Source organism: Bos grunniens, chromosome 25 (genome assembly GCF_055505025.1).
Source record: "Bos grunniens cultivar Pamir isolate PY7600 chromosome 25, Bosgru_T2T1.0, whole genome shotgun sequence".
Lineage (NCBI taxonomy): Eukaryota > Metazoa > Chordata > Mammalia > Artiodactyla > Bovidae > Bos > Bos grunniens.
In genome coordinates, this window is record NC_141189.1 from 32,053,438 (window position 1) to 32,070,412 (window position 16,975).

Genomic DNA, 16,975 nt, shown 5'->3' on the forward strand with positions numbered 1-16,975 from the left:
CTGAATATTCATTGGAAGGACTCATGCTGAAGCTAAAGCTCCAATACTTTCACCTGATGCGAAGAACTGAGAGACTGGAAAAGACCCTGATGCTGGGAAAGACTGAAGGCAGAGCAGAAGGGGACGACAAAGGATGAGATGGTTGGATGGCATCACCAACTCAATGGACATGAGTTTGAGCAAGCTCTAGGAATTGGTGATGGACAGGGAAGCCTGCAGTGCTGCAGTCCATGGGGTCACAAAGAGTCGGACACGACTGAGCGACTGAACTTTATGACAATTTTTAAAAGATAAAGAGAAAAAATAGAAGTTTGAGCAGCTGCAGGGGAAGGAGGAGGCTGGGAGGAAGCCCGAGGGCTGGCCAGGGGACCTGGGTGAAGGGCAGAGCCATGCACTAAGCAGGGAGCACAGGAGCAAACATGGGCGTGAGGGTAGGGATGACGACTCAGTCATGTAGACTCTCACAAGCCCTTGGTACATTCAAATGGAGACACTCAGGAGAAAGACCAGGAGTTGACCTGCGGGAGGTATAACTTAACCAACACATAGACAGCAATTTTCACCATGAAATTCAGACAGTATGTATAGAAATAAGAGTCAACAACAGAATCCAAGGATACATACATGCTAAGTCACTTCAGTCATATCAGACTCTTTGCGACCCCATGGACTGCAGCCTACTAGGCTCCTCTGTCCATGGGATTCTCCGGGCAAGAACACTGGAGTGGGTTGCCATGTCCTCCTCCAGGGGACCTTCCCAACCCAGGGATCAAACCTAAGTCTCTTATGTATCCTGCTTTGGCAGGAAGATTCTGGGAAGCCCAATCCAAGTATAAGTAATATTTAATGTCTGAGGGTATAGAAGTGATATGCCAGGAAGGATCTTCAGAGAAGTAGAAAGTGTGCCAAGAGGTTGGGCCATGGCATTATAGAAGAGAGAAGACAAAGTGTCAAGGTCGGAGGTGACAAAGGCTGCTGAGCAAATAAGGAAAATTACATTTTAGTTTTACAAGACGGGCATCTCAATAATAAATGTGCCTCTGGTATGTTCAGAATCAGGCCTATCACCTTGAAACAGACTGCCAACACATAACCTGATGGTGATCTACAAGAACATCAAATTCCAAGGTAATGCCATTGAAATGCCACTTTTATAACTGAGTGGGTCCCCTCAAAATTCATCTATTGAAATTCTAACCCCCAAAGATGACAAGATTAGGATATGGGGCTTCGAGTGGACTTTGGTGATGAGGGTGGCACCCTCGTGAATGGGATTAAAAGAGGCTCCTTCTAACACATGAGAGCACAGTGAGAAGGCACAGGCTATGAACCAGCAAAAGGAAGCAACTCGAGAGTGACCACGGCCCAAGGCACCTCAGGAATCGTGAGAAACAGTGCTGTGCACACTGAACAATCCCCTTCCTTCCCACCGAAGGATATTTACTGAGCATAATTTTATTGAAGAACCCATATACTTCTAGACACCATGCCAGGAGCTGGAAAGTCAGGAGGAAGTGAAACAGACACGGTGCCTGGCACGCCCAGCGCGCACCATCTAGCGGGGTAAATGGACCATAGACATCTGAACACAGTGTGGCAACAGGTTTTGGCGGCATCCTCTGACCTTTGTTCTCGAAGACAGGGCTTGGCACACTTTTGCTGTAAAGAACGCGCTAATATCTACTTAAGATTTTATGGGCCACATGGCCTCAGTCACAACTTTTGCCTAAAAGCAGCCACAGACAGTAAACACATGAATGTTTGCGACTGTGTTCCAACAGAACTTCATTCACAAAAGCAGGAGGTGGGACGTGGTTTGCTGACCTTTACACTGAGTGATCCTAACTTACTCAATACTTACTGCTTAATTTACTCACAAGTTCAAACTGGGGTGATTGTGATATTTCAGAGAGTCCTCTTTCTGGAAACAATATGCCATTAAGAATAAAATCGGGAGCTTCAGGGAATTCTCTGGTGGTCCAGTGGCTAGGACTCCAGGTTCCCAATGCAACGGGGCCCAGATTCCATCCCTGGTGGGGGAACTAGAGCCCACATGCCGCAACCAGGACCACGAGCAGACAAATAAATAAAGTCAGGAGCTTTATTTAAAAGTCAGGAGAGCTTTTTTTTTTGAAGTCGGGTGCTTCAGAATCACAATCATGTAGGCCTGAATAGAAATTCCAGCTCTGCTACTTTTGGCTCTGGTACATTAATGAAATTATTTCATTTCTTTGAGCCTCATTTTTTTTTTTATCTGTAAAATGGGGATGCTGTCATTCACTCTGCATAATCATTTCAACAATAAAATGGAAAAATGAGCACAGTCTGACAAACCCCCTAGGTCACAGAGCTGCTCAACATGAGTCACCAGCAAACACTAAGAAAGCCAGGCCTGCGGTTCAAGGAAAGGAGCAGAAAACACCCAGGTGTCATTTCTAGGATGAACGTGTTTGAATGTGCTAATCACATCATTCCTCCCATTTCTGGCACACAGGCTCTGACTCTTCTTAAGTTGTCTTGCTTTTCTCTCTCATTTAAGTTAGGATGATTTTGGATACAAGTAAAAAAAAATCCAACTTAAAGTGCCTTAAAATATTAAGGAATTAATTATCTCACATAACACTAAGTCCAGGGTTGGTTGATTCGGTAGCTCAGTGACATTATCAGGGGCCAGGTATTTTCCATCGTTCTGAGATCCCATCCTGAGTGTACTGACTTTCGTCTTCAGACTTGTTCCCTCCTCATAAGATCACTGCCACAGCTCCAAACATCACACAGGTCTCACACAACAACCCATGGCCATAAGATAAGCCTTTCTGTGTCTTCATTTAAATTGCAAGAGGCCTTCTCAGAAGCCTCTTGGCAGACCTCTCCTTCCTTCCCGTTGGTCAGGATTGCATCTCAGGCCTTCTCCTACATCAAGTACTAGCAGCGTGGAATTCGTTACAGCTGGCCTGATCTCATCCAGATTCACTCCCCCCGCAGCCAGCCTCAGGGCAGAAGCTGGTGGCCACCCAACGTTAGAACAAAGTCAGAGTTCTATTAGCAAGAAAGAAGGGGCTGTAGGGTGGGGAATTACCACTGTCTGTTGTAATTATTCATGCTCACTTGCATAACTGGAATGCAAAAGTTAAACAAACTGCAGGACCAGACTCAGAAAACACAGGTTCCTATCTCATCACCACAAATCAACAGTCTGAGCAAATAAACCCAGTCACTTGTCAAAGTCAGAGACGACGACTCTACCAGGCACGGCAGGCTCTTATTTCTGGGGTCTGAATTCTAAAGGAGACACACCAAGTGACCTAATTCCAAGCTTCTCTGGGTCCTGTGTAACCCAACTCACTGGAGAGTCTATTCAAAGGGATCACAGTTTGGGATGCCCACCAAGGCACAGCTGAGCTGGCAGTGTAACTGCTTAGAGTAATGCTTACCTTACTAACATTTCATAGTGGGTAAAATGGGGAAAAACTCCCCAAGCTAAAAACAAAGAGAAATCTGAATGCTAAACTAAAATCAAAAACAAACAAAAGACACATCAGTCAGAATGGCTATTATCAAAAAAAAATCTACAAACAATAAATGCTGGAGGGGGTGTGGAGGAAAGCAACCCCTCCTACAGTGTTGGTGGGAATGTAAATTGGTTACAGCCACTATGGAGAACAGTAGAGAGGTTCCTTAAAAAACTAAAAACAAAACTACCATATGACCCAGTAATCCCACTACTGGGCACATACTGGGAGAAAACCGTAATTCAAAAAGACACACGCGCCCCAGTGCTCACTGCAGCATGGTTTACAACAGCCAAGACATGGAAGCAACTTAAATGTCCATCAGCAGAAGAGTGGATATAGAAGACGTGGAACCTATAGACAACGGACTATTACTCAACCATAAAAAAGAATGAAACAGTACCATCTGCAGAGACGTGGACAGACCTAGAGACTGTCATACAGAGTGAAGTATGTCAGCAAGAGAAAAACAAGTATCGTAAATTAACGCTTATATGTGGAGTCTAGGAAAATGGTGTACATGAACTTATTTGCAAAGCAGATATAGAGACAGATGTAGAGAACAAATGTATGGATATCAAGGCAGGGAGAGGGGTGGGATGAATCGGGAGACTGGGATTGACAAATACACACTACTATATGTAATAAAATAGATAACTTATGAGAACCTACTGTGTAACACAGGGGACTCGACTCAAGTTTCTGTGGTGACCTAAAAGGGAAGGAAGTCTAAAAAAGATGCATTATATGAATATGTATAGCTGATTCACTCTGCTGTGCAGAAGAAACTAAGACAACATTGTAAAGCAACTATACTCCAATAAAAATTAATTAAAAGAACAAACAAGACAAAAACACCTAACAGACAGCAAACTAGGGAACGGGAGATATACAATATATAGGTGGGGATTAAAGTCATCACAAAGCAGAAGGAAAACTGCCTGCAGACTCCCTTTCCCAGACTACAGTTGATCCCAGGAGGAAATCCTGGTACCCGACTGGTATAAAGGTAACTGAGGACGGTCACGCACACATAAGGCACACTGGGCCACGGGAAAAGCACACGGTGGCAGCACCATTCAAGGACACACCGTCAGCTATGGAAGACTCGCTTGAACCAGACCAACTTCCCCAGCAAAACAACAGCAACTGCAAAAGCCAGACTTGTTTTAAAAAAAAAAAAAAAAAACTGAGGTCCTAGGAGCTATGCAAAGACAGGAAAGACATGAGGAACTCGGATCCCAAAGAGAAGGGAAGTCTACAGACGTGAGTCCTAACTACATGGAGAGCCAGGTTTTGCTCTGAGGCTTTTGCCAACCACAGAGCAACTCTGGTGAGAAGAGGAGCTTTCAGAATTCCCACAGTCTTAAAAAAGAAAAAAGGAGAAGAAGGAAAGAAAACACAGGTCAGGACCTGCAGATGCAGAAGGGCACTGGTAAGCACGTCAACTACGTCCCCCCAGAATTCAAGTCCACGCGGAGCCCCAGAACGTGACTATTTGGGGGAAGGCTCTAGGCAGATGTCATTAGTTGAGAGGTGGTATACCGCAGCCGGGGAGGGGGGAGGGCGCCTAGTCTGATACAACTGGTGTCCGCCTGAGGAGAGGAGGGGACACAGAGGGACACGGTCACAAAGGAAAGAAGGCCATGTGAAGACACACCGCGCTGGGAGCGGCAAAGCTGCAAGGCGAGGGGCTGCTGACAAGCACCGAGTGCCAGGAACACACCCTCCCCCAGAGCCTTCCAGAAGCGACCAACCCTGCGGACACCTAGATTTTGGACTCCTGGCCTCCAGACTGTGAAAAGGTAAATTATCCCTCTGTTGGTGAACCACCCATGGTGTGCAAATTTGCCATGGCAGCTCCAGGAAGCTGATATAAGCTGGAAACCCCAAAAAACTACACCCTGGAAATGCATGGGCCGTCACAAATACTAAAGCCCAAGTGTGAACCGGCTTGACCCTTTACTGGACTAAGTGGGTCTCCCTCTGCCCTAACTGTCTGAGAAGCAGCAATAAACCCTCTCTGAAGAAAGCGCCATCCCAAACTTCAAAGTATCTCTACCCTTGTTCACACACAACATCTGGCATCCAGTCGAAAATAACCAGATACCGTGCAAAGACAAGAGCGTATTCAAAAAGAAAACAAAAACAAAAAATAACGGACTTTCCGCTACAGCCCGGTGAGAAGGTTAACAAATCCTCGCCCTGAAAGCAATGATAAAGCTGAACAAATCTGACACAGATAATGGTTCCCACACTCCAGAAACTGGCTTCAGTGGCTTACCACCTGGGAGCGGTTTACTCTTGAAAACTGTTGAATTTCTGATAAGAAGAGGGGGAACAGTACTAACAGGACAAGGATAAACGGTGGCCAACATGCCATCTCGAGGGTCAGGGGCCACAGGGCAGGGTGCAGACTGCGGTGGATGAAGCACTTCCGGCCCACCGACAGAGGGCAGGGGTGCGGGGCCCCCAGCGGGGTCAACTGTCAACGTGGGCCCAAAGTCGCAGGTCCAGGTTCAAGAAAACCTACAAACCCGTATCTCCACATAAGATCTCAAAATCTTTCAATGCTAGAATCTTAAAAACAAATTTTTAAACGCACTCTACAAAGGATTTCCCTGGCAGTCCAGGGTAAGACTTGACCTTCCAATGCAGGTGGTGCGGGTTCGAGCCCTGGTCGGGGAGCCTAGATCCCACATGCCTCGGGGGCCAAAAAGCCAGAACATACACAAAATAAGTAGTATTGTAACAAATCAATTAAAAATCACACTATGCGAGGGCACCAACTTCCAAATTCAGCCCTACATGCAGCCGAACCCCCGACAACCAAACACAGCAGGCATGCCCCTGGTAGACTCTCAGCATTATCCCATTATTGTGATTTCCAACAATGTCACTTTGTTCAATCATTACGCTGAAGTTCAGCTTTTCTCTCTTCATTTAGAAACAGAGCTAATGCAACAAGCCTTGTGGATTAATTCACCATTACTCATTCTCTCCTGTCACTTTCAATTCAGTTAACAGAGCTGGAGAGGTCCACAGAAGAGCGATAACGGGCATCAGGCCGGCTGCCCGAGGAGGCAGGGAGCAGGGAAGAGCCAGGAATTTGACATGGGTCTGACCTGGGCTGGAATCCTCAGCTCTGCCATCTACCAGCTGTAGACGGGAACTTGGGCAACTTAGTAACTAACTTGAGACTCAGGGTCATCATTTGAAAAGCAAGGACACCATCACCTACGCTGGAAAGTAACTGGCATGTTATCACCATGCACCAGCTCTGGCAGATCAATACCAAGGCCTCAAGCCCCCACCACAACCCTACAAGGCAGATCCTGCTACGATCTTTATTTTACACAAGAGGAAACAGGAGCTCAGAGAGAAGATGTCCCAGAGAGCTTGTGTGTGACACGTCGTGGAGAGGGGATTTCAACCCTGCTTCCCGATCACTAAGCTACACAGAGGGCCCAGCCCCACAGCCAGGAGGGACGAGGGAGCCGGACAAGGCTCATTTCTGTCTGATCCATCTCTCAGGATTTCATTTTCTCCATTCTGCCTGGCAAGGCCATTCCAACGGCTTTAAGAACAACCATAAAAAGCCATTGACCTGATCTTTCCCAACTCTTAGCAGCTGAAAAAACACCTGCCCTCCCCCATGAGGTTTTTAATCAAACATTCAATGGCAGGAAAGAGGTTTTAATCAGCCAAGGACCATCCTGCGCCTGTGAATGGTTAATTACTGCTGCCAACAAAGATGACAGAAGCCCCCGGCAGCCACTCAGGTGTGAAACTAGTCTGGTCTTTGCTTCCCTTCTAACTGGCCAGGAGACGGTGCAGCACACACTCCCCAGCAGAAACAAAGCCAGAGGCTACGCGCTCAGCAGCATCTCCAAGACACGAGGATAGAAATCATGCTAAGACGCAGGGAAACAGTGAGAATGCGAAGGCTGGTGATGCCTCGCAAATGTGTAGGTGCTTCTGTGATCTCAGGGCCAAGTAACAAAAAGACAGGAATTCTAGTCTGCATGGGAATACAAAGAGCCATTCTTCATGGTCAAAAGGTCAGAGCCTCAAGAAGGGGTGAGATGGAGAAAGAGGTTAGACATGTAAAGGGTGTTTGGGAGAAGGTAACTGGTTAAACAATTGGAGTGGGGTGTGCATGTCTCTGAAATGAAGCAGGTGCTTCACATGAGGTTATCATGTGAATCTGCCTGACAACCCCCCAGGGAGAGAGACGCTCTGTCTTTACAAGTGAAAATGGAGGGCACGGAGGGGCGTTTTCCCAGGGTCATGCCAGGCTTACCCTCGGAGTTTGACTCCAAAGCCATGGTTGCCTCTGCCATGCCCAGGAACTGTCCATAGCCTTGCGGTCTGTTCCACACCAGTTTCTCCAAGGTAGCTCCCCACAGACAGTAAGAAGGAAATAAAAAGGAAGAGGGGCCAGCAAGCTGGGGGGGACTCTCGGAAAAGCCATGTCCTCAAATAGCCATCAATCAGCCCTAAACCACCTCCACACAGAGCTCAGGGAAGCGTCCTGGACATACGGTGTCACCAAGGGACTTCCCCGGCGGTCCAGTGGCTAAGACTCTGCCCTCCCAAGGTAGGGGGCCCAGGTTCAGTCCCGTCAGGGAAGTAGATCCCGCACGTCCCAAATAAGAGTCTGCATGCCGCAACGAAGATCAAGGATGTCATGCGCCACAACTGAGATCTGGCTCAGACAAAAATTTTTTTTTTTTAAGTGCCACAGAGACTACTGAGGCTGACATTCAAGGAGGCCAAGCAGGACTGAGGCTCTTGAAGCTGGCTCTTCTCTGAACTGGCCCACTGTGACCCAGGAAGGTGGAAGAAAAATCAATGATGACAGGAATCCTTCTTGCAGGCCCAAGAGGAACCACATTCATTTTTGAAAAAGAGCAACTGGTGAGATGAGCAGGATCAAAGACTTGCTGGAGGGCTGAGAGAAAGGGGAAGGGAGATATGCCAACTTGGGTGAGAGGGAAAGGCAGTCGGCAGAGAATTTCCAGACAGCTCTACCAAACACAGCCAGGGCTGATTTCTCGATGTGAAAGGAGGTAGACCAGTAGAAGGTAACCCATTTCACTCAGCAGGGACACTAACGTCACAGCAGCAAGATTCAGGAATTCAAGGTGGCACCCACAAGCAGGGTCTTAACCTGCTCTTCAAAATCAGGGGTGTGGGGGGTTTTTATACAACGTGATACACTTCAAAGTTCAGATCCAGGGACTTCCCTGGTGGTCCAGTGGCTAAGACTCAGCGCTCCCAATGCAGCGGGGGTCCCGGATTCGATCCCTGGTCGGGGAGCTGGATCCCACATGCCACAACTGAGACCCGGCACAGCCAAATAAACAAATAAATATTAAAAACAAAAAAGTTCAGATCCGGGCAGAAACCAGTATTGCAACTGTCCTTCAGTTAAAAATAAATAAATTAAGAAAGAAAACAAAAACAAGTTCAGATCCAAAGCAAACCACTGAACAAATAATGGCTGCACTGCAGAGAACACAGATGAAGATCCCGACCGCTCGCAGAACTGTCCTGTGAACTGAGCGAGTTAATTTAAGACTAACAACATGCCAGGCTGACACTAAGTACCCATGGGTGCTAAGAGTTATTATTACGAGCATCATTCCTGTCATTCAGAGACACAAGAGGACAGGACAAGCGAAATGCTGTGACAACTTTAAAAAGGATGGTGGCAGAATTCTAAGCTCAGAGATCTGCCTGATTTCTGTCACTGTTACTGAAGACAGATTTAATTATGAAATGCCGTGCCATCCTTGTGCGTCAAATCAGAACAGATTATTCACTTCTCACCAATTGCTACACCACACTGGGGAAATAAGCACCTCAGCGGCAGGCCCCCACCGAGTCCCTTGAGACCACCAACACGTGGCTCTGAGAATTCTGCACAAAGGGTGACTTCCTTTCAATTAACATGCCAGACAACACAGGTACTGACTGTGGTGAGACATCCTCACCGTGGATTTCCGCATCACCACGGGCCTCCCGCCCCCAGCAGTCCCACACAATGACTGCCTTGCTTGCTACTAAAAAATAAATAAAAATTAAAAGGACAGAGAGGAAGGGATATGCTCTGGGCTTCACCCGGCCGAGGAGTACCTGTTTCGGTTTTGCTGGCAAAGCCTGCTGCCTGTTTGATCGCGGCCGCCGTGAGTGCTAACCCTCGACTCCTCTTCAAGCCGTGCTGCAGGACGGCTTCAAACTGGGCACACAGACAGGTTACCCTGCAAGAGAACCAGTGACTCATCAGTCCACCCCGGGAAGGGAGAAAAACAACCAGGGAGGTGTCAGCATCTCCCAGGGGAGCGAGTGAAGGAACACATTAGATGCCAGGATTTACAAGCAGGTAACTGACATGTAAGTGACTCCCCACTAGCTCTCCGCATCTGTGTTCCTTTCAGGTTAACTCAGGGCAGCCCCACACAGTCCAGCCCCTGTTCATCAGACTGGTGAAAGCACAGAAACAATTCACAAGAGACAAGGGGAAATGGAATTGGTGCCAGCCAGCGGGGGTGGGGGAGAAAAAAACCAATTTAAAAACAAATCAGTTGTGTGCGGGGAGGGGTTGGGTGTTAATTTGTATCCAATTCGCAAGTTTCAACTCTAATTCATATCATGTCCTTTATGAAACAAGATTATCTTCTAAGAGATTGAATTCGCAGGTCTGCCAAATTGGAAACATTGTGTAATTTCATGGCCTGTTACATACCCTAAAGAAATAATATGAATTCTGATTCTTGTTCTTTATTTTGTTGTTAAGAGATTACATTGTTGAAGGCAGATCTGGAGTTGATGGAATTTTCAATTAAGTTACAATTACTGTGCATTTAATTGAATTTATTTCTCAGTAACCAAAGAAATGGGAGATTCAGGAACATGTTCACAGAGATGAGGTCACCATAACCACACTCAATTCTTAACAGTCCCCCCAGGGCTCCTGGGCCCCCACCCGGCTGGATCTGTGGACCTCAGAAACTCTTCCATTCACTCAGGCAACAAACGTTAGGAAATCCAGAACTCGTCCCGGGTGCCAGGCACTGTTCTAGGCTCTGAGGATACAAAAGTGGGAGTGAGACAGACAAGGTTCTAGCAGGGAGAGATTCCCAAATAAGCCAACCAGATCCTATCAGTTGACAAGAACTCTGAAGAAAATAAAACAAGATGAGGTGGTAGACAGAGCCAAGGCAAGAACAGGCTTAGACGGTGTGGCCTGAATGGAGGTAACCTTAGAGTCATGACCTAGACGTGACAAGAGGCAGCAGGCTGGGCAGAGGGGCGAAGTGCAAAGACCCTGAGGCCACCACCACCTGGCTCATCCCTGCCTAACTGCAGGCATTTCCTGCTCCACCCACCCCCACACATGTAGTAATTATACTCCAAGTATTTATCACGCTATGGGTGGTAAACATTTTCACATCCATGATTTCACTAGCTACTCCCATGATGATATGATTGGAGCAGGTATTATTACCTGCATTTTACATGTCAGGAAACTGAGGCTTAGAGACAGGTAAGAGCACATAATAAGTACATAATTAACAGCAATATCCGTACTCCAGACCTACCCACCCCCACGCTACCCAAGGTAGTTCCCACTACACTCTGTACCATGACAAACAGGCTTTATTCTAAGACAAAAGTCCACTTTCTCCCATATGCCACCTTTACTCGAGTGTTGTCTATACCAGGAAACCCTAACACAGTACCAGCAAATACACAGCACATGTACACTGACTCTCTAGTCTGTGCCTGTGGCAGACATCACTAATCCATCCCAGCCTTCCAGGCTACTACTGCCAATGATCAAAGTCAGCCCTCCAAAGGAAGGAGTCCCTTCTTGCATCCCAAACCTAACTCGTGTCCTCACCTATACCACCTGGCTTCCAACTCCTACTGGTCCTCCTGGCTCCCCTGCAGCTAGTTCACGCAGTGCCTGGCACACAGCATGTGCTCTGTGTATGCTTTTTCGGCAGGTATGTAAAAGCATGAGGAACCTCGGCCCCAGAAGACTCCCCCGCATTGAAACAATCCTCCTCTCTGGGCAGATGCCACTCAGACATTAGATGTGCATATGCTAGTCTCTCTGTGTATCCACAGGGGCACACTGCTGAGGGCTCCCTGCAAAGCTAGGACGCCCACCAAAATTAAACCCCACAGAAACCAAAACAGAGGCATGATACAATGGAGCCTGACCAAGGGCCCTGTCTCGGGGCAGTGGGGCGAGGAGGAGGAGGGGGAACCTTGGTCTGTGTTTAGAGGTCTCCATATTAAACCACAGCCTCTATCTTTAAACGAATCATCAGCAAATACAATGATTAACTCAACAATCCTAGTCAGGTTGTTTGGCTCCAGTGCACAAGTCGATAACTGCCCCACCAACTCTATAATAACATCTGGCCTCTAAAGGGAATGGAATGCAGGGGAACAGCATTAACCCAGCCCCTGAGGTCTGGGTTACGTCAGCAGTATTGCCTTCCAGATGTACCTAGGTCACAATCAGCCCAACGCAGCAGAAAACCAAGGTGGGTGTTAGTCCTATAATTAGTTTGTTACATAATGTCTGCCTTACTGAAGGCCATTCTATTTCTCACCCTCCCCATTTGACCTGAGCTTGTATCTACAGGTCATTCAAGACTTAGCTCAAGGAGCCCCTCCTCCAGGAAGCCTTCCTGAGTCTTCCTCAGGCTGCAGCACTTGGCTAATCTCTCTATGAACAAGCTGCTCTCCACCGCTGTCTCCTCTGGCTAACTCAAGTTCCCTGACAGCCAGGATCACGCCTCAATCGTCTTAGTTGCTCCAGCACCCGGCAGGACGCCTGGCTTCTGCGATGTATGTGATCAGAACTGTCCCTCCCCTCGAAGAACTCAGAACATGGGCTTGACGTCTACTTAGGTAAGAGGGGCATCTCTGGAGATGTTGTATAAGGTGGAATCCAGGTCAGTTACGACTAGGGAACCAAAGAGAACACACTTGTCCAACCACAGGAATCTACACCCTTCATCTTGTAGTGGGCGTGCTATGGGTACTGACTTATAATCACGTCACCTGAAGCTGTTCCATTTCTTCTCATCTGACTCGGCAAGATGATCCTTCCTGCAGAACGGGGCACCTGCCTTCATGGAGCTCACTGTTTTCTCAGCTCAGTCTCTCCTATTTTCCAGGATGCTCTCCCCTGAGTGCTCTCTGAGACCCACGTTGAGGGTGGGGGGAAGGACTGGCTGCCTCCACAGCATTTTCTCACATCTATCTGAGTTAATGAATTGGCCATGTTTTTAATTAAGCAGGGCACTTAACAGTGGATGTTTTAATTAAAAAAAAAAAAAAAACACCAGCCAAGAAAATCACTTCAAGTTTTTATGTATACAGCTGTTTACCAGATGAGTGGATAAATAAAATGTGGTATATTGATACATGCATGTGTGTGTGTTAAATTGCTTCAGTCATGTCCGACTCTGTGCGACCCTATGGACTGCAGCCCACCAGGCTCCTCTGTCCATGGGATTCTCCAGACAAGAATACTGGAGTGGGTTGCCATGTCCTCCAGGGGATCTTCCCAACCCAGGGATAGAACCTGTGTCTCTTACCACTGGCAGACAGGTTCCTTACCACTAGCGCCACCTGGGAAGCCCCTATATTGATACAATGGAATACTATTAAGCAATAAAAAGGAATAAAGTACTGACACATGCTACAACAACCACGAGCCTTGAAACTATAATGCTAAAGGAAAGAAATCAGACCCAAAACCATACACTGTATGATTCCATGAAATGTCAAGAAAAGGTAAATATATGGAAACTACAAGTATCGGGTTGGCCAAAACATCTTATGTGAAAGTCACTCAGTCGTGTCCAACTCTTTGCGACCCCATGGACTGCAGTCCAAGGAATTCTCCAAGCCAGAATACTGGCGTGGGTAGCCTTTCCCTAACATCTTATGGAAAAACCCAAAAGAACTTTTTGGCCAACCCATTACATTAGTGCTCGCCTAAGGCTGGAATCAGGGATTAACTGTAAACTGGCATAAAGAAACTCTTTGGAGTAATGAAAATGTTCTGAAACTGAATTGGGGTGATGACTGCACAGCTCTATAAATTTACTTTTAAAAATTCACTGCATTGTACATGTACAAGGAGTAGATTTTTATGGTAAGTAAATTAGACTTCAATTAAGCTGCTTAAAACAAAATAATAAAACCTGCTCTCAGGGTGCTCAGTAAAACCCTGATGAAGGAGTGAAGGAGTTAACGAGTGGGAAATGAAATAACCTTCTCCTGCTAAAACTGAAATAACCTTCTCCTGCCAAAACTGTCTCCCACCACCACCAGCACAGCTGGACTTTGCACGAGCTTAACTGCTTTACTGCTAAAATTCTGCAGGCACTGGTCTTCCTGAGCTGCGTCCTATATTTCAAGACTGCTTAACCTATCACATTAATCTTTAATAAGAGTCCTAAGAATCCTGTGCTTTTTTATGGCAACTATGAGGCATTTATGGTGAATGTGAGACAGACAGGATCAGTAATAAAAGCTGCATTTTAAGAACCACATCAGATTAACCTGGTGACAGAGGGCGTAACTTTAAACTGATCCTTTCAGATGTTACAGCTTCATTGGAATGTTTTGGTGAAGAGCAAGTACAGCAGTGAAAACGGAGTGGACTGTCCTCATGTGGGAAGCTCCAGAGTCACCCAGAACAGAGCCGGCTGTACCCACGGAAACCAGCCACTGACAGCAGTAGCCACATCTCCGATTTAAGACGGCGCAATCAACCAGCCTTGCTACACGGCCGTCACATGACAGTCATTTGCAGTGGGCCACGCCCTACATTTGTGCCTTACAAATTTTCAGCAAAGTGCACATCCTTTCTGGCTGAATTTTACCAGCACCAATCAATCCTCAACTGTAATCTACAAGTCAGATAAAGATTTCAGAATGAAAATATTCAAAACATCCTTTGCAACTGTGGAAAGTTAAAAATACATAAAGATTTGACACTTGGGGAATTGGTTAAATGATAATACACAATATAATCGAATGCCATTTAGCATTTAAAATATTTATCAAGAGTTTATAATGATAAGCCAACAGGTTTACAATATGAAATGAAACATAAGCAGGGTATGCAACTGTATATTAAGTATGTTTTCAACTATACTAAAAAAAAAAATTTGAAGGGAATTATGTAAAAAATTAACAGCAACTTGATAAAATAATTACTGGTGATGTCTTTCTTACCTCTATGTTTTTCCCACTTAGCTTCTTTTTTTGCATTTAAAAAGTATTCATGTCTCAAGAACCAGAAACATTGCTACCCTTAGCTACAAAGAATGAAAAAATCTGGCATCAAAGTTATACTGAGGGAAAAAAAAACTCACGCAATCATTATTTATATGCAGAGAATTTGAAATGGCATTTTTTAAAAGCATAGATTATAAAGTTAAGCCAAAAAAAGGAGACCTACAAAAAGATATAAAAATGTTTTTAACCAGCAAATTTTAAATGTTGCAATAAAAGAAACAGTAACATTAAAAGTTGATTTTTTTAAGTCAACAAAATGGTGGAGGGGACACAACATTCACAATAGTAACAAAAGTAAAATAAATCATATTTTTAATAAGAAAGATACATGTCCTATATGAATAAAACCATAATATTCTTAAAAGGTATAAAGATCAAAATAAATAGAAACATTGCTATCCTAAATGGGAAGATTTATTTACATAAAAATGTCAATTCTTCCCAAATTAACATATACATTTAATACAATTCCAATACTAATCACAAGAAGAACTTGGTCCAGTGTGGTTCTGGGTACAGCGATAAGCATTACTAGAGCAGTATGGAGAACCTCCCTGCCCCAGAAAATCCAAATGAATATGGAAACATTTTATATATAATAATGGAAGTACTTCAGTCCAGATGGGCAAGAATGAGCTGTTTAACAGTGGCACTGACACAAGTAGCCATAGGGCTGAAAGAAAATTAAGAGTAAACTTTTGTCTCAAACAACCACAGAACTAAATTCCACATGCATAAAAATCAAGAAAATATATAAGTGTGCATCAAGATCAAGAAAATATAAAAGTGTATAAAAATAACACTTTGGCCACCTGATTCAAAGAGCTGACTCATTGGAAAAGACTCTGCTGCTGGGGAACATTGAAGGCAAAAGAAGAAGAGAGCGGCAGAGGATGAGATGGTTAGGTAGCATCACCAACTCAATGGACATGAATTTGAGCAAAATCCGAGAGACAGTGAAGGACAGGGAAGCCTGGTGTGCTGCGGTCCATGGGGTAGCAAAAAGTTGGACACAATTAGCACCTGAACAACACCAACAAGAAAAATAAAACTGTAAAAAATTATAGAGAAAAATATAGGTGAACTGCAGGACAGGATACTCTCAAAGCAGAATTTTAAAGGTTTATAGAATTAACCACAAAAAAGTTTTACATTTCAATATAGCAAAAGATATGATAAATATGGTGAAACAATAAATGATAACTAGAGAAAATATTTACAATCACATAACTGGAAAAAAAATTACAGACCATAGTACCTGAAGAGTTTCTACAGGTAGAAAAATAAAAAAACTATTAAAGAAGGTGAACAAATAAACCATGAAAGGAGGAAATACAGTTGCCCAAAAAACACAGAAAAAATATTCAATCTCACTAGTGACCAGGAAAGTGCTACAATACTAAGATACCAACTGGGGACTATCAATTTAAAACCAGTCACAGATCTATACTAAGATACCAACTGGGGACTATCAATTTAAAAGCAGTCACAGATCTAGCAAAAGTACAAATAAGTGGGTCCTGTTGATAGGAATATGAATGTGAATTGCTACATCTCTCTACAAAGAGATCAGGCAATATCATTTTTTTAAAAGCCTACACCCTTTGTCCCAGATGGCTCAGTGGATAAAGAATCCGCCTGCAATGCAGGAGACACAGAAGATGCCAGTTCAATTCCTGGGTCGGGAAGATCCTTTGGAGAAGGAAATAGCAACCCACTCCAGTATCCTTGCCTGGGAAATCCCATGGACAGAGGAATCTGGTGGGCTATAGTCTATATGGTCACCAAGAGTCGGACAGCAACTAAGCACAGACCCTTTGACTCAGCAATCCTACTTTTAGGAATTTATCCTATAAAAATAATAGCACTACTAATTAGAAATGAGCAAAAACCATGAACAGACATTTCAGCAAAGAGGATACACATGTCCAAGAACGTGAAAATATGTTCAACACCATTTGCCGTTACAGAAATGCACGTTAACACTACAGTTGGATATGCCTACACACCTACAGGATGGCTAAGATAGAAAATCACGAGAATATTAAAAGATGACAAGAATGCAGAGGAACTGGATCACTCACACGTTGCTGGAGGGAATGTAAATGGTATAGTCAATATGG

At 44.9% G+C, this 16,975-nt stretch overlaps 1 protein-coding gene and 1 long non-coding RNA gene across 5 annotated transcripts in view; one reads left to right on the forward strand and one right to left on the reverse strand.

Moving 5' to 3' along the window:
- SNX29 (sorting nexin 29) overlaps positions 1-16,975 on the reverse strand; it is a 591,305-nt gene that overhangs the window by 533,327 nt on the left and 41,003 nt on the right. For 3 of the 4 annotated variants that reach the window (XM_086375717.1, XM_086375714.1, XM_086375715.1), the window contains one exon: positions 9,654-9,778. The exons of the other annotated variant lie outside the window; for it this stretch is intronic. Coding sequence is in view for 2 of the 3 variants with exons in the window: in XM_086375714.1 (XP_086231840.1) it covers positions 9,654-9,778 (125 nt within the window). In the remaining variant the exon portion in view is untranslated. The remainder of the gene's footprint in view (positions 1-9,653; positions 9,779-16,975) is intronic. 4 annotated transcript variants of the gene reach the window in all.
- On the forward strand, positions 7,449-8,304 carry LOC147345394 (uncharacterized). The gene is made up of 2 exons (XR_015154720.1): positions 7,449-7,573; positions 8,252-8,304. It is a non-coding gene; the product is annotated as an uncharacterized LOC147345394 (long non-coding RNA).